The following is a 17,955-nucleotide window of genomic DNA, read 5'->3' on the forward strand; positions in this document are numbered from 1 at the left end:
ACGAAGGAGCACCTAGTATACAGTAATGTACCAGCTAAATTACGACTAGAAAGTAATGTGAGGGGAGATTTTATAATTTTAAAAAATCTCGTGCTGATTTTGATAATTTACTCCTCCATTTTTTCGGCCCTTTTTGTCATTTTCAGCATTTACTCCGTATTTGACAAAGTTGGTTTTCTGTCCACACACACACAATAGTAGTTGACATAAGGATCATAGCCTCCCTCGTTCTCCGCCACGAGAAATTTTGATTTAGACACAGAGAGAGGGATTTAGAGAGAGAGAGAGAGAGAGAGAGAGAGAGGGTTGATATGGCGGAGGTGAGCAACAAGCAGGTAATCCTTAGGGACTACGTGATGAATGGTCTCCCAAAAGAGTCAGATTTCGAGTTGAGGAGCAGTAAGATTCGACTGAGTGTAGCACAAGGTTCGAAAACGTTTGTGGTGAAGAACCTCTACTTGTCTTGCGACCCCTACATGCGTATCCGAATGAGGAATTCCATAGGCAGCTACTTTACCCCATTCACACCTGGTTCGGTCAGTCACTCAATTGCAACTCATGATTCAATCTCTATCTTCTTTACAGACACACACCTTCGTAAATTTATGTAGTATATTCAGACATTCCACCTTGGAGTGATAAACAGAGCAAAGGGCTCGAGTTTGAGCTCGTGTTCTCGTCAAACGGTCCTTTGATATCTTTTGAAGCTAGCTGGTTAAGGTTTGGTACGAAGCTTGAACAAATTACTGCGCAGCTTGTTCTAGGTATGATGTTTAGGAGGAGAAGATAAATGGCTAAGTGGGGGAGAGGAGTATATGTGCCTATTTAGAAGTTTCAATTCAATTTCCATTTGACTTTCTACTGTTAAAAAATTGGAAATCAATATTAGAAAAATTAGATATGACCTTTTGAAGGATTCTTATGAAAATCCGTAACATTGGTTCCGTCCAATGAATTATTGTCAGGTATATACTCTGTTGTAAAAAGACTGAGAAAATCTTATTATATTAGTCTTTTAATCAAGTTCCGTTCAAACTCAATAAACAAAAAACCAATATAGTATGTACGTCTATCATCTATAACCATTACAAAGGGAACACGTTTTTGCAGTGTTCAAAAGGTCCCAAAGTGCTAGTTGGGCAACCGGGCACCGCCTCGCGCCTAGGCCAATGAATCGGGCATTAATCGATGCCTAGAGATTAGTCGTATCTTTGTTTAGATATTCTACACCCCCTCCCCAAAATGACATGTAAATTGAAAAGCATTAAACATTCATTCATCAATCCATCCGTCAATATCGAAATCTGTAATATACGTACGGAGACATAGAAACTAAATGAATATGCAATATTAATGATGAAACCATAAGCCATACTCCATAATTCAATCCTTATACGACCTGCCTCAACCTCAAATAAGTCTGCGTCAGTGACTGATCCTGTTGGTGTTGTGCAGCCTATAACTGGTTTTGGAGTGGCTAAAGTTATTGATTCTGGACATCCAAATTACAAGAAGGGTGACGTAGTTTGGGGAATGACTGGATGGGAAGAGTATAGTCTCATTACAGAACCAGAGACACTCTTTAAAATTGAACACACAGATGTGCCTCTTTCTTATTATACTGGAATCCTTGGTAAGTTCATTCCATTTGTTTACTCCAAATTACTCCAGGTACAATAGGTAGATTATCTTCTTCTTTTTCTCATCCCAATAAGAAGGCATTCAATTTATTCGTCGTGGAACCTCACCGCTTGTGGATGTAGCAAAATATAGAGCTGAAAAGAAAATAGTGGTTTATTTTTGCTTGTTTTTCATTTATTTCTTTGCTAACTTAAACTAGGGCAATGATATTGGTAAGTGAGATCTAATAAGGGGATATCTCGGGCTAAGTGTTCCTACTATGTGAAAGATAATGCGGCTAACTACATTTTCCATTTGGACACAAATCTCTCTCTCTCTCTCTCTCTCTCTCTCTCTCTCTCTCTCTCTCTCTCTCTCTCTCTCTCTCTCTGTTATCAAATAGATGCAGAAAATTGCAGACAACTCTCCCTTTTGCTTTCTTTTTTTTGTTTTTAATTTAGTGATTTTGTTTAAGAAACCAAACCAATCAGATCAAGGGGATAGCGTTGAAGTTACAAACAAGACCAAAGATAGACAAAAACAAAACATTACAGAAAAACCCTATACAAGAGTACACCACATGCTCTAGCAGCCAATAACTAGACAGGACAGCCCCTTAAGACTGGATACAAACAAAGGAATACCCCAAGCGCTACAAATATTAACATTATCAACAGATTTCTTTCTCCAAGAAAGCACACCGGCTCGAACCACCTCCAAATTAGACTAAATGTACAAACTAATCTATCCTTTGTTACCTCTCTTATCCCCAATTGATGAAAAATTATTTCTCCCTACTTTTGAATTGTACTATCTATCCAAACTAGGTGGTCCAACTAGGAAGTTTCTTTGGAAGAATAGCTGGAAGGAATAAGGATATTTAGTTAGTTACTGGCGTCTAATTACAGTTTTCAGTTTTAGAAAACAAGACAAGTTGATGAAGTAGCATCACTTGTTCAAAGCCCTGTGCACCACCTCTTTCTGAAAAACTCATGAGTAGTGATCAGTTTGTACTGTGATTTAGGATAAGCTGTATTCAATTCCTGATGTGTTCATTGTCATTCCTCTCTTACGATGGCATTGCATTGTCTCTTGGACAATCCAACAAGTTTTCATTGGTAAAGATTCCACCAAGGAATGCATCTTGTTATATTTCAATCAGTTATTTCTCCCAGCACAGATCACTTGTTGCTTGGAATTTTAAAGATCTTAGTTACTATGTTTTCCCTTTATAAGATGTCCTGCACTGGTTTTCCTTCTCCACATCTTTATACTATCAGCTAAATTGGACTGATCCTCATTGCATTGAGTTTGAACTTTGTAGGTATGCCTGGTTTGACAGCCTATGCTGGTTTTTACGAGGTAGGCTCTCCTAAGGAAGGAGAGTACGTATTCGTTTCTGCTGCATCTGGAGCTGTTGGTCAGCTTATTGGCCAGTTTGCAAAGTTAAAGAACTGTTATGTGGTTGGAAGTGCTGGATCCAAAGAAAAGGTGAGTGCCTTTCGCATGTCCATTCTGCTATTTATGCTAAATTACCATTTAGCGCATGTCTATACTTAATGCTCAATGGAAATGTCATATACCTTACCATTGTGATAGTACTTTACCAGTATTTGTGTTACAAATTTCAAGTGTCCCGATCACAATTTCTGGTGCTCCGTACATGTTCCCTTGTATTTGTCAACCAGAGGAACTCGTTTCGTTTGCTGAGTAGTAACTTTTTAGAGCATAATTCATCGTGTGTCTCTCTCTCTCTCTCTCTCTCTCTCTCTCTCTCTCTCTCTCTCTCTCTGCGTACATCTTTGTGTGAGAGTGACTGTTGGTGCATAATCGGTGTTTCAGATTATCAAATACAATCATTCAGTTTCTGAATTTTATCATATTCCAAAATTGTAAGAATAGTAGATACTGGTCTTGACTCTCTTATCGGTTTTCTATTGTCCTATTGTTTCTTTCTTCAACAATTTTTCTACCAAAGGTTGATCTGCTGAAGGACAAGTTCGGGTTTGATGATGCTTTCAACTATAAAGAAGAACACGACTTGGATAAAGCACTCAAAAGGTGAGTGTTTCACATTTCTTTTCCAGAAAGACACGATGGCAATATGGAGTTTCAAAGCCTAAGTACATTATTGGGTGAAGGACTTCTGATTTCATCAACCTAATTCAAGGAAAGTAATGTTTTACTACATTCCAAAAACACCATGTTAGCACAGTAATTATTTATACCGTTAGAAGTCAGGAAATATCGAAATACACCCAAGTAAATCAAGAGCGTACGAAAATGGTGATAGTAGGAAAGATGTTTCCTGTAAGAATGTGAGTCATGCTAGGCACTGCGCTAAGGCTAATATTTCTCCCCTTGTGAAGGTTCAACCGGAGTGTGTTAGCCCCAAGATTAAACCCAAGAGCTCACAAGCATTCCTCATCGGATGTTCTGGACAAACAAGAGGTTTGAATGAGTCACGAACCGAGTTGCCGAAAGTATATTGAATTGATTAGAAAATATTGAGCTACGTATGAGAGCCCCTTTTTTTTATGAGCAAAGAAGAAGAAGAAGTATAGAAGAAGAAGCCAAAGCTGATTGTTTTTCTTTCTCTGTGAATACATGTAAAGCATAGGGCTATGTATAGAGTTTTTTTGAGAGCACAAACAGTCGGGGAGTTAATACGCGAGGTAAAATATTTATTTAGCAATCCATTCATATTGAAGAGGAAATGGATGGGTTTCCAACGGCAGTTCAGGGATCCAAGGAAAAACCCATGTACACTTGTCTAATGCATTTAAGTTTTGAAACTTTACTTTAAAATTCATAATTTTTTTAACAATTGGCTAGCATACCACGGTCACCTTATTTACTTGACCTTATACTGAGCAACTCTGAGTAAACTTTCAGTACATTACATATCTTAGTTGGCTTTTGTTTCTGCTGTAAACTTCCAGTACATTGCATGCCTTATTAGAGCAACTCCGAGCAATGGCTAAACGGCTAAACCGCATGCCAAATGCGAAAATGGCAGTTGTCCACTTTTTGAAAAGATGGCCAACAATGGGCCATGTTTGCCATTTCTTCTTTCAACCTTTTAAAATTTGATTGTAGTTTTCGCTCTTCATCTTTTAATATGACCCCAAAATGCAGTTTGTATTTGGCTTTTAGGAAGAAAATTGAAGAAATAACTTTCTTCGGATTGGAGCAAGGTTGCTACATTTTTGCATTGTAGGGAATGTAGTGTGCTGCATGCGTGCTAATATTTGACATCAGGCCTTTTGTGCCGTTTGCATTAGATATGCTCTTAGCTGGGATATCCAACATTCTCTATGCCTCTGTTTAATTTGTTTGCCAGGTGCTTACCTGATGGCATCGATATCTACTTTGAGAATGTTGGAGGAAAGATGCTTGATGCGGTACTTCTGAACATGAGACTCCACGGTCGCATTCCTGTGTGCGGGATGATCTCACAGTACAACCTTGAAGAACAGGAAGGTGCACACAACCTGTTGTGCCTCATCACAAAACGAGTCCGAATGGAAGGATTCGTGGTTTTCGATTACTATCCCATGTATCCAAAGTATCGAGACATGGTCCTGCCCCTCATACGAGAAGGGAAAATTACATTTGTGGAAGACATAGCAGAAGGCCTGCAGAATGCACCAGCGGCTCTTATTGGTCTTTTCTCTGGTCGAAATATTGGGAAACAGTTGGTGTTGGTTGCTCGTGAATGATTGAGTCGCCTTGCGTTTTTTGTGCATATATACTTTTGACTTGAGATGTGTTAATTAGAATGAGTTTCTTGCGGGGATGGATTGGAATGTTCTTTTGCTTTAATAAACAAATTATACTCCATTTCTTACGACTTTAAAATTTTCAAAATAGCTTATGTTTCTTACAATACCAACCATGCTAGGTGTATGTGTTGTCCCTTTAAGCGACGGCACCGGTCAGGCCCGATATCAAAGTACCTACTTGTCATAATACAAATTCAAGGATTTAGTATTGATCAGCTACTGAGTCTCCGCTCTTGCATCTGGGTTGTTGCAAAATCGGTGAGTTGACTCTTTATAAATGGGATAAAAAAAAATGTACTGCAGCAAATAAGTAAAAACAAGAGCAATAAATGCAAATACGAATCAAGTGGTTTGTGATATCCTAGAGCACATAATTGACGATAAACTAGTCCGGCCAAATTGCCATGGTCCCAAAAAGCCCGTTGGGAAGAGAACAGGAATGCGAAAGCATCTTTAACGGCTCAATTAAGAAATCAGATACCAACTACATAACAGGGTAACCTACAGTATCACATTCACATCAGGTATCTACACACATTTCAGTCAGGTGGGTCATGCTTTTAAAATAGTGTGGACACATATGTGCTACAAGTAACCACTAGAGAAGATTGAAGAAGTAATATAATAGGATAATGAGCAACAAAGTTTACTTACATCGTCATCATCGAGAACACCCCAGTGTGCATCGAGAACTTGACTTATAGGGAAGTCATCAGTTGTTTCCACAGGATAAACATCACCTTTCATGAATACAGAAAAATATATCAAATACGCAACCCCTAATCAATCGACCTTGAATCATCCATTTACACTCCACGTCAGCTCACAAAAGCCAGGGGAGAAAACTCATTACCTATTTGACTAGGAGACAAATTAATGGTAAGGTCTACTGACCAAAAGGAAGATATTCACACCTCAACATCAAACTTATTAGTACCTACCACATTGCACTATTTTTTTCTGGTAGCTGAGAGTTCCATTAAGATTAAAAAAAATTAATCGTAAGTGCTTTGTGAACCCAAATAGCATGAAGATGTACCATGCAAAGTATGAATCCACTAAGGATGACATTTGTTTTTAAACTTCCATGCTTCATTGATTATAGCAGTTGGCAAAAGAAGCTCACTAAGCTAGACTAGGACATAATAAAGAGATAGAGATCTATATAAACACATACCCTAACAGAAGTATCAGATTCTCCATTAAGTGTTGTCTTTCTTTTCCCTACAAAAGCATCTACTGGCATTGTTCCTTCCAGATCTGGATATGAAGCCGCTGAATATCGTCAAAAGGGAGCAGACTCCCCCATCTTTTCCCTTCTTAAAGCAATCTGAAGAACATTTACAGAATATCATAAAAGCAATCTGAAGAACATTTACAGAATATCATAAAAGCATGCATGCTTGAAGGGTAATACAGTAGAAGAACGAATGACTAAAATGCTGCATCGAAGTAACTTCTGCATTTATACCGACCTTTCCAGTTCTGGCAATTTCTCTAATACCAAACTTGCTTAAATTTCTTTGCACTGCAACCATTTTGCCTGGGTCTCCAGTCACCTGAACATCCAGTTAAAAACAGAAATTTGTGAAGGCTGAGCAAACAGTACATCAAGGATTCTGCGAGAAAATGCGACTGCAGTATAATGCATATTGCACTCCATAAAAACTAGTGCTCTACAAGATACAGATGAGGTCCCATAAGGGTGGCAATCCAAGCAGGCTCTTTGCAAAATTCTGATCAAAGCAAAATGAAAAGGCCATGTCATCAAGCATAGATGACAAGAACACTTGTGTATACCAAGCTTTGTGGAAAGCCAACACCAGCCAGCAGCCATTGTAGACTGGCAAAAGCTGAAGAGTTTCCAGGAAAAGTAAAAGATGCAACTGGTTGACGACACAAGTATCGTAATTGGATACAGGATACAAGACTCAGGTGCCCGGCACATTTGTTTGGCTATGCCATTTCTCCTAGCTACAGTACTCTCCCTACTCCTCCATATACTAACTTGACCAGGTCGTAAGGCTGGTCTCAGCCCTCCCACCTTGTTTTGCAGGTCATTCCGTGGAAGGAGAAGGCGGGAGGACGCAATCCAAGAAGAGTTCCCGGAAACCACCACCCACACTTGTAATGGGCCGAAGGGTCATCATACCTCATGGGCCAAACCATGCAACCCGCAAAGACCTAATGAGCCTCTGAACCTGGGACACGTTGCCACTGGGGCTTAGCCGAACAAACGCTCTGAACCAGAACATCGGTCCAAATAGTCGAGATACTCTTATCTTCGGGTCAGGCAACCAGGTTCCTTACTTTATCCTATCCGGTCACCATATCCGAACCCATTTATGTCAAGTAAACCTGATTCGGATCCAAACAGTATGACTAGCATAATGCACAGAAGGTAGTTTGAGCACAGCACATGAACATAACCGACTCCATCCTTGCCTCGCTTGCCAAACTTACTTGGAGGGCAAGGTTGGAGGTTCTGTATAAAGGGTAAGCCCAAACCCTAAAGAGGTAAGTCTTTCACACAACCCTAAACCCTTACTTGCCTCTCCTATTCCTCCAGTTACTTAAACATTGGAGTGCCTTCCCGGTCACCTCCGACCGGTTAGCCACTAACGGTGGGTGTTCAATGTGCAGATCAGGTCGTGTTGCACCGCTTGAGCCCAGATCTGAACCGGAGGCCCACCTGAGCTCATACCAATTATTTTGACACACCACAATGCTCAATCTGCACACAACATTTTGCTCAAACGCGCTCGTGGAATCTGTACTCGATATTTTGCACATTTATTGAATTTGGAGCATTTGTGTGACATCAGCATGGTTTCAACTTTATGACATGGTTTCTAGTCATAATCGTGCATCTTGTACACATGGGGATCTCAGCGAGCTGCTCTGAGGCAACATATTGGATCATGAGAGCTGCTCATGGACTTTGGTGAAGAACTGTAAAGTTAGGTAAACAAGGAAGCTCCTTTCATAACGAGTCTTGCACTTTCCAAATTCAACAGTGGAAATGGTTTTGGTTGTTTGGATCCTAGTTTGGCCCTAGGATTTATATCTATGGGTTTCTCCATTAAACTGTTGAGTATTTGCATTTGGTTTTGTTCATTGATTGAGAAATTCCTATACCGTCGTGATGATTCTGATTTCCTCATCCATTAGAATTTTGTTAAAATGCTTGTTTAGCCTGCAGGTGAATTCACCCATGCACCAATGAACCTACACCCTGAAGCAACATCATCTTGCCCCGAAATAGAAATGAAGAAGATGAGCACTTTGGAAACTGAGCCATCTTCATGTCCTGATGTGCTAAATAACAAGACACGCTACCGCACATGAAATTCATAACAGAGGCTAACACAGGCAATAGCTGCTGTAGGCAATTAGCAATACCAACACAACAATGTGCAAGATGCAGATCATATATTGAATTAAATATCATCAGGTAAAGAAATAGTAACATTTCTCCTGGACCACCTCAATAGTTAGCGAGTGCTCCGAGATATCAACAATTTTAGCTCTAAAAATGTCCACCAACCACATGACCTGGAGATTATAGCCAAAAAAAAAAAAAAATTAATGTCCAAAACGACAAGAAAAAACAGTAGATACTAACAGGAACACTTTCGGCACAAATATTCTCCTGAGAACTCAACACATTGACTTCACAAAATAGCATTGCAAGTTATTATTGCAAGCTCTGATACATTTGCTGCCTCCTAAAATTTGATGTCAGAAGGAGAAGCAGGCAATTCCTTATTCCATTCGATAAGCTAAAAAGGCTACCCACCGAAAAGAAACTCCTCTCTCTCATCATGATCCTAATCTCATGATCTAGAGTTATGCACTCAATGTAGATGATGGCATTAACACGCGGAATAAATTTGACCAGAGAAAAATTAGAACAAGAGGCTGGTGGGACATTAGTTTTCCATTTACTTTGTAGTCACCATTTTAAAATAATGCCTGGTGCAACTTAAAGAAGCAGTATTACATACTCTCCTTAAAAATTCGCTGCGCGACTCTTGTGGAACCCTTGGACGTTTAGTACAAATTACTGGAAAATAGCTTAACGTAGGTCCCTCCAGTCTTAAACTGGGTTATGGTTCATTAAGATTTAAAACTGGTAAGGACTATTTTTATAAAGAAGTATAAAACAGGTGTTGAAAGATGATCCATAGTACTATGCATGCTTTTTAGCTTTTGCTTATTTTTTACTTATTTGTTTGTTTTGTGTTAAAATCAACATGCAAAATAAGCAAAGATTGAGAGACAAAGTTGTTAAGGTACTAGTAGTCCCAAAAGCATAAGCTACTAGGAAATGGTCCCAAAAGCATAAGCTATTTAACAAAAGTAAGCTATTAAGAAAGGGTTACCAAGTGGGTAATACATCACTTATCAGCCTTTAGGAGTGTGATTCTTATCTATGAGAAATTTTCCGAATAAGAGGCCGAGGGGGGCTCTGAGCTTTAATTTTTGCTTTGTTTCGGGTAATTGGGAGGCTCTGAGCTGACACTTCTAGTCAACTCTGCCAATTCTTCGGAGGGTTTAGCACAAAAACTCAGTGAGGAGATCAGATTAAAAGTAGAAGGATTGATTATTCCAAAGGCGAAAGGAGACAATCAAAATATTTTGTACTTTGTACCAATAAAGATTTCCAGCATAACTTAGATGGTTGGATTTCAAACACCTTCCCAGACATCAGCACAAGAACCAAGAAAAGAATTGCAACCGCAATTTTATTTCAAACAAAAATAAAAATTTCAGATCGGTAGTGTTTGGTTAGCTCGAAGGGTCACATTAGTTGGTCTAGTTTGTGGTCTACATTCTGTTATTTTTTTGTCAGCATGAGCATTCCAAGAGAATGACCATTCCATTCCAACCTTCACTCCAGTAAACTAAATACTGCCATATAGAGCTCTAAAGAAATAGTGATATTTTTCGTAGAATCTCCTGAATAGTTTAAGTGCACTGTAGACTAAACCTCCAGAGGACAGAGCAATAATACCTCAACTCGGTACATTGGATCTGCATTCATTTTGATGAGCATCAGCTCACGTTCCACCTGAGGCTCTTTTGATATATCTTCAACCTGTTAACAAGTAAAAGATTAGGTTACGACTGAAGTAAATGTTCCCTAAAAAGGAAGGAGAAGCTACCACCATACAGATAAACGTTAGAGTCAACAAGAGAGGGCTCAAAAATAACGAGAATCTGATCCACGGTATTCCAACAGAGTTTCACATTGTGGGAATTGAAATATATCAAAGCTCAAAAACAACAAGAAGAACCCAATGGGAACACATATGTTTTGAAACAGTTTTTTTTTTATCGGCAAATACGTTTTGAAACAGTTTCAGACAACTAAGTAGAAAAATCCTGGCAAGGAATCAAAGCTTTACGACCGAGAAGGGAAGGAGACAGAGACTTTCAAAGTGAAAATCTTGAAAATATAAAGGAGTTTATAAAATGTACAAACAACGGACTTACAATGAGTTCTCAAATTGAAGGTTAAGGATTAGGTCATAACCTTCAAAACATTCACAAGCTTTTGAAGCTGTTCCATAACTTGATGCAACACTCTTTCAGTTCCAGATACAACTATGGTGAAGAGGGCCTTATCCTTGTTCAGACCAACAGCGAGGGACTCGATGTTGTATCCCCTTCTTGCAAAAACTCTGGCAATCCTATTTATCATTCCGCTTTCATCACCAACAAATACCGAAATTGTGTGCCGCCTCACCCTGTATATTTTGTATAAGTGATCCAGTAACCAATTTAAGCATATCAAATAAAGCATCCACAAAGAGGCTTTGAGAGCCCCCCGGGAGTTGGATTCGCCGAGTCAAGGAGCCCAGCATTCAAAAGGTCAGGAAAAAAACACAATCAAGAAAACACACTAGCGATAACTTTTTTTTAATCGGCCACACTAGAGATAACTACTCCGTATAAAATACTCTCCATTACAAAGGCAATGTCTCAAACAGCATAAAAAAAAAATGGTTTGCTTTGTCAACGAGGCTTTATAAAGGGGGGCTTGGTTGGCCTCCCACTATCAACCATTACAGCTGGCGTCAACCAGCCATGCGATACTGCCAGGAACAAAGAATAACTCAGGCAGCGGAAATGCAATAGAGAAGAGGAAAGACTTTGCACATGTTATTGACTCACCTACCTTCATTCAACAAGTATCCTTACAAAACAATATAGATGATAAGATAAATACCAAGAGATTGTTTTAGAGCATGAACTAGAGTTGTTGTACGCTGCGAAGGTCGCCCATGTGCGTCTGTGTGTGTGTGTGAGAGAGAGAGAGAAGAAGAAGAAGAAAAGAAAAGAAGAAGAAGAAGAAGAAGAGAAGAAGAAGTCCGTCAGGGTGGTGGTTTAGAAGACAGGCCAGGACAGGGCCTCTGTTATCCGGATCTTGCTATCCGAGCTTACTATTTGAACTGATGCCTAAAGGGGCGAAAGTCGGTTTCCTTGGTCATTCAAGCTCTTCTTTTCGTCTTCCTTTTCAGTATGGGAGGAGGGCGACATCGTGAGAAAGAAGTTTTTTTTGAATTGAAGCGTTGATCATGATGGTAATTTTGAATTCATTAACATTTGGTCATTATTCGTCGGCTAGCAGCTTCCAAGCCAACGGTACCTTAGAAAGCAATTCCTACGATCGAAAGGCATAGGTTCCTGGGATTGAATCTGATTCTTCTTCAGATTGATTGAAGGCAAATTGAAAACCAACCACTCGAGCAGGACAAGAGCACCGCATGCTGATGCCCATCCATGTCACTCCCCAATGCCTGGTTGAAACATTGGTAGTTTATCCAGTAGCCTCGTTGTTCGACCTATCGACTCCATCCAGGGCTACAGGTCAAAGCGCGTTAAACCCGCCAGAGTAGATGCATTGACAAAAGTACGTGTGGGGGCGGCGGTCCCCTGGACATAGTCCTTTCAGGCAGTGGCCGTTTAGTCCATGGTCCATTGGATGGAAGAAGAAGAAGAAGAGGTAGTAACAGTTTGTTAAAGCACTGAAAATGTCTGTTTGATTGCTAACTATTTTACTCGTTTGAAGAATTATGCAAACATGCTCGTTTTCTACTAAACGCAATAATGCCCTCCAAGTTTTCGAAGTCAACGTTTCCCCTTCTTAAGCTTTTCAAAGTTATGACTAAAAGAGGATTAATCCTCAATCATTCAACTACAACCTTGCTGCCAAATGTTGAAGGTGGTTTGCCCAGCCAAGTGGTGTATGATGATAGATAAAGAAGACAAGTTTGTGTTTAATTTTATATCAATGACTGACATCTAGTTAATGTAATCAACAAATAGGGTAGCTTTTAAAAATAAAAAATTGAGGTTTAACCATTATACTAGTTTTAGCTACTAGGCATGAAGATATATGTTTGTCAAGTACTAAAGAATCAAAGATATACGATTGAGATTCATGGACCTTCTATATTGCATCTCCAAGGAGCAAGCTATTTAGCCGGTATTTTTTATGAAATATTGATGAGAAATTGATAAACCACCCTGGAATTGTCACAACTCAAGATAGGTGACACACACTATTAGGAGTGGAGACAAACAATTGTAATGCTTTTATAAGTAGGTTCAAACCTCTTAGTGTAGCTTTTTGCACGTACTGACAATTTTGAATAAAAAAAAAACTAATACATGACAAAATTAGTTCGGAAAAAAAAAAAGAAAAAAAAAACTAACCTAACAAGTGTGGAGTAAATGTAGACGACAAGATAGTTTTTTGGTTTTTGGTGCTTGAACAAAGTGTCTTTAAAGTCTGACGACAGTTCTATGTAATCGTCTTCCTAGGAGAAAATAAATGACCTACCACTTGTGGACTTAAAGTAGATGACAATATAGTTTTTTGGTTTTTGGTGTTGTTGATCTTGTGAACAAAGTGCTTTTAAGTCTAATAAAAGTTACAACTAATTCTCTTCCTTGGTGGGTTGATGTGTAAGTGAAAATTTGATCTACAAGTAAATTTCACTAACGTCCCATGGGTTTTCCTTAACCAAAGGGCTTGTAGCCCAATGATTACCTCCTGGTACTCCCACAATGGAGGCCAAGGTTCAAGCCTCGGCAGAGGCGTTTGGGGTTCAGGGCTATAAACAGCTTATGGACCCCCTGTGGACTAACTAACTCCCCGGGACCCCACTAACCCACACTGATGTATACAATATTGGGCCAAAAAAAAAGTACGTATGGAAACGACTATAAACCCCTATGGTTTTAATGTTCATTTCACCAACACCGAACCACTGTTCGACCACACATGCGTTGGAATTAGACAAAAGTGGCTTATATTGACAAATTCATCCTTTTGGATAATAACATAACTAATAAAAAGCTCTCAAATCTCAATTTTTTGGACCCAAAAGTAATAAAATCCCTTGTCGGACCAGTAACATTCTTATCTGCAAGGGGGTACTTGGTATCGCATGAAGATTATAACACCCAAATTACACCAAAGAAGAACATTAATACACAAAATTTAGAGGCATTGATTTCGAGCTCACTTTAATCAGTGCAAAATCAAGGTTTTATCAAATAGAAGAAGGAAGAACAATGTTGTTTAATGTACCTCCCCAGATGGCATTTGGCCGCATTGTGGTTCGGCGATAAAATCAATCATCTTTTAACGTATAGAAGCAGGGCTGACAAATGAGGATTTTTTTTTGTCTCTGAGTTGGCATATGAGTTGTATCATCCATCAAAGCAAGGTATTCAAATATTTGCGGCTTCGAATTTATCAACCACCATCCTAAAATCCTCATCAACGTCAAAGACTTCCATTCTGTTCTTGGGTTCAACCCAGCTATAACCTGGATTCTTTGATACCTGCTTATCACCCATCATTTTCCTAAAAACCTTTGCTTCTTCCCATCTCCCCAAAGAAGAGTACATATTGGCTAGAAGCACATAAGGGGCAGAGTTTTGTGGGTCCAGACGAAAAAGCTCCTCTGCTGCTCTTCTAGCTAGGCTCACATTAGCATGAACCCGACAAGAACTAAGTAAAACTTCCCATACAATAGGATCATCTTTGTATGGCATTCTATCTATTAATACTTCTGCTTCATGGAATCGACCAGCACGTCCCAGAGCATCTATGATGCATGTGCAGTGATCCAAAAGTAGGTCCACACCATGTTCAAGCTTCATCGAATTGAATATTTCGATCCCCGTATCAACTAGTCCTGAATGGCTACACGCAGTTAGAACAGCAACAAATGTAATTCCATCAGGTTCCTCACCTGATACAATCATGTCTTTATATACACTAACAGCCTCTTCACCACATCCATTTTGTGCATATCCATGGATCATCTCATTCCAAGTAACAATATTTTTCAAGGGCATCTCATCAAAATATTCCCTAGCCCCATCTACATCACCACATTTACAATACATATTAATTAGAGCACTCCCCACATATACATCAGTCATATATCCATCTTTTGCTATCCGGGCATGAATTTGCCTCCCGTGAGACAAAGATGATAGATTTGCACAACAACTCAAGATGATAGCATAAGAGAATTGGGTGGACAACAGCCCCTTTCCTAACATTTTCTTAAATAAAGAGAAAGCTTCCTTGTCTAGTGAATTCAGTGACAAACCTGCTATCATAGAATTCCAACAGGCACTATCCAATTCCAGCATGTTATTGAAAATACATTTTGCTGTCTCTATTTTATGGCATTTTGAATAAATGCCAATAAGTCCGCTGGCAAGATATATATCAGTATGAAACAAAGCCCTTAGTGAGTAAGCATGGACCTGTTTTCCACCCTCCAGAAGTCCTATTCCAGCACACGAGCTTGTCATAATAGCCAAAGTAGTACGATCAGGCTGGACCCCTCGAAACTGCATCTCTCTAAAAAGTTTTATTGCCTCTTTATGGTTATCGTTCTGTGAATACCCTGAGAGTATGGCATTCCATGAACTCAAGCTTGGGCATACGATCCTATCAAATATTCGACGCCCAATTTCAATATCTCCAGACTTGACGCATGCTGCAAGCATATTGATGTGAGTGACCTCATCAGGTTCAAAACCCTGATGCAGCATCCCATGCATATAATCCATGGCCTTCTCAGTGTCATGATTCTGCCCGTACCCACCAATCATTATGTTCCAAGAAACAACACTAACTTCGGGTAAATTATTGAAAATAGTCTCAGCACTCGTCATGTCTCCTTTCTTTGCATACATATCAAGCAATGAATTAATTAAGTGAAGATCTCTCTCAAAACCAAGCTTAACACTGAGGCCGTGTATTTGGTGCCCATGCATATTACTTGAAAAACCATAAGCCTCACTAGTGATACCAAATTGTCCTCTTCTGTCTCTGGCACAAACACCCATAACACTAGACAGTGAAACGGAATCGATACAAATTCCTGTTCTATGCATTGTTCTAAACATACTAAAAGCCTCCTCAACCCGGTCACTATCTGCTAAAATTCCCATCATTGCTGTGAAAGAAACCTCGTTAGGTATGGGTAAGTCGCCAAATGCCCGAATTGAATCCTCAATGCACCTACACTTTGCATACATGCACAATAAAGCATTAGCCACAAACACATTTTTATCAAGACCAATCTTGATAGCAACCCCATGGCACTCCATACCACAATCCACATCCACCAATGCACCACAAGCACTGAAAACACTAGCCAATGTGAAATGGGTAGGCATAAAACCTTCAAGATTCATCATGTGATAAACATCCATTGCTTCTTGCTCTAACCCACTTCGAGCTAAGGCGCTAATCAAAGTGTTCCACGACACCGTGTTTCTTTCGGGCATTGCTGCAAATACTTCACGCGCGTCTTTCAACTTGCTGGCTTTACAATACCCGTCTAACATTGCGTGCCAAGAATAAATGTTTCTCATCGGCATTTTATCGAATAGATGGCGTGCGGTAGGTGTATCACCGCATTTGGAATAGAACTCAATGAGGCGGTTGGATAGGAAGGTGTCGGCTGAGAGGCCGTTACGGATCATGTAGCCGTGGAGGATTTTGCCTGAAAGGTTGGCTTTCTTGTCTATACAGAACTGCAAGAGATTAGCCAAGTGCGTAAAGATGGCCTTGGTTTCCATTTTTAGCTGGTGAATCAGAGGCAAGATTTTATATCTGAGCACAAAGCTTAATAAATTAAGAGGTTAATTATAAGATCGATATGTACAAAGAATTCATTTTTGCCTCATAATTGGCCTCAAAAGACTTGTTATGTTTCTAAAATAATGCATGATACTCCCATTTCTAGCACTATCAACTTTAGAAAAGAGGAGAACGTATGAAATTTCTATGCATTTAAAACAAGTTGGGGCAATATAGAAATTTTTGTGGGATCAAAATAGAAAAACCTTAATTATTGTGCTCCAACTTCCAAAAACTCCAAAAAAAAAAAGTATTGTTCCAACATTGATCATGAGTCGATTAAGTTTCTGAACATTAATAAATAAGCTTTGTGGCTGATTGAAAATCACGGAAAGTGGGAGGAGTACTGTCATATCTAAGAGAGTTGGATTCGCTGATTCCGATGGAAGCAATTCATCAAACAACTTAAGTGCAGTAAATATTTGTTGTGACAAAATCCCTCAGGATACAAAACAGCATTATATTGACATCTTAGAGATTGCCTACCGTGTGAAAAGGCAGAAGATGCGGCAGGAAGAGATTATGGAAGATGGGCAATGGTGGACGAAGAAATTTCGATCGATCGTCGCAAGGGGATCGTCAATAGAATCGATTCTGGCGGCGTTGTGTGAGAGACGTTTTCACTGCTTCAGTTTGGAGGCGGGGGAGTGGTGCGTTGCTTCGTTAAGCAGCACAACGGAAACGGTGCACAACGAAAGATAATGAGAAGGGAAAGCTCTTTTTTTAATTTGGGGTGGGTCGTTTATTCCTAGTATTTTTGAAGGGGTATTTTTGGAAGGAAAAGTGTGGGAAACACCATCACGTTTTTTTAAGTTGTAGTTGATGTGAGTAAAAGCTACACTGGGTATGAAAAAAAATATTTAATTGACAAACTCATATCTTAGCGCAAATTTGAGTAAAAATTTCATTAATAGCATTGTTATAAATTTAATTTGGAGGGAAAAATAGCCTTGCAAAATTTGAGTTATACTTGAATATTGGAGTAAAAATTTGAGTGCAAGTTAATTTGGTATATGTTTAAATAAGGGAGTGGGGTGGATTTTGAGGAATTTTACTCGAATTCTAGGTAAAAAAATGAAAATGATATAGGTACCAATAGCTTTGTAGGGAAAACATACCGTCCGGCAGTCTCCAGCCACTAGACGGTCGATCCGAGCCGTCCAAAAATTTATAAAAAAAAACCCGAGGGGGCCTAGGCGAGAATCAACGGCATCCGATGTATGTAGGGTGCTTGATCTAAACACCATATGTATAGTGTCTAGATCAAGCACACTACACACATCGGATGTTGTTGATTCCCGCGAGGCCTCCTCGGGTTTTTTTTTTAAAATTTTTGGACTGCTCGAATCGGTCGTCCGGTAG

The 17,955-nt window shown here is 39.4% G+C and overlaps 3 protein-coding genes across 6 annotated transcripts in view; 1 reads left to right on the top strand and 2 right to left on the bottom strand.

Moving 5' to 3' along the window:
- LOC131301827 (2-alkenal reductase (NADP(+)-dependent)-like) overlaps positions 1 to 5,490 on the top strand; it is an 86,949-nt gene extending 81,459 nt beyond the window's left edge. The window contains exons 2-6 of one of the 2 annotated variants that reach the window (XM_058328287.1): positions 247 to 536; positions 1,456 to 1,633; positions 2,945 to 3,111; positions 3,599 to 3,681; positions 4,964 to 5,490. In XM_058328287.1, coding sequence (XP_058184270.1) covers positions 312 to 536; positions 1,456 to 1,633; positions 2,945 to 3,111; positions 3,599 to 3,681; positions 4,964 to 5,342 — 1,032 coding nt within the window. In that variant the 5' untranslated portion in view covers positions 247 to 311 and the 3' untranslated portion in view covers positions 5,343 to 5,490. The remainder of the gene's footprint in view (positions 1 to 246; positions 537 to 1,455; positions 1,634 to 2,944; positions 3,112 to 3,598; positions 3,682 to 4,963) is intronic. The other variant, XM_058328286.1, reaches the window with a different exon arrangement.
- Positions 5,491 to 6,053: 563 nt separating this feature from the next.
- Positions 6,054 to 14,150, bottom strand: LOC131301835 (acetolactate synthase small subunit 1, chloroplastic-like). Its single transcript, XM_058328300.1, has 7 exons — positions 14,011 to 14,150; positions 10,945 to 11,158; positions 10,423 to 10,506; positions 8,892 to 8,960; positions 6,881 to 6,964; positions 6,582 to 6,735; positions 6,054 to 6,145 (listed from the first exon to the last, which is right to left on the bottom strand). Exons 2-6 carry the CDS (start codon positions 11,110 to 11,112, stop codon positions 6,691 to 6,693), a joined length of 450 nt encoding a protein of 149 aa, XP_058184283.1. The 5' UTR covers positions 11,113 to 11,158; positions 14,011 to 14,150; the 3' UTR covers positions 6,054 to 6,145; positions 6,582 to 6,690.
- Positions 14,017 to 17,316, bottom strand: LOC131301824 (pentatricopeptide repeat-containing protein At4g20770-like). 3 transcript variants are annotated; one of them, XM_058328282.1, is made up of 2 exons: positions 17,080 to 17,316; positions 14,017 to 16,487 (listed from the first exon to the last, which is right to left on the bottom strand). In XM_058328282.1, exon 2 carries the CDS (start codon positions 16,434 to 16,436, stop codon positions 14,154 to 14,156), a length of 2,283 nt encoding a protein of 760 aa, XP_058184265.1. In that variant the 5' UTR covers positions 16,437 to 16,487; positions 17,080 to 17,316; the 3' UTR covers positions 14,017 to 14,153. The 3 variants fall into 3 exon arrangements, with proteins under 3 accessions (XP_058184265.1, XP_058184263.1, XP_058184262.1); XM_058328280.1 differs by having other exon boundaries at positions 14,017 to 16,538; XM_058328279.1 differs by having other exon boundaries at positions 14,017 to 16,566.
- Positions 17,317 to 17,955: the final 639 nt, after the last annotated feature.

The sequence above is a fragment of the Rhododendron vialii genome, chromosome 9a (genome assembly GCF_030253575.1).
Source record: "Rhododendron vialii isolate Sample 1 chromosome 9a, ASM3025357v1".
NCBI classification, from domain to species: domain Eukaryota; kingdom Viridiplantae; phylum Streptophyta; class Magnoliopsida; order Ericales; family Ericaceae; genus Rhododendron; species Rhododendron vialii.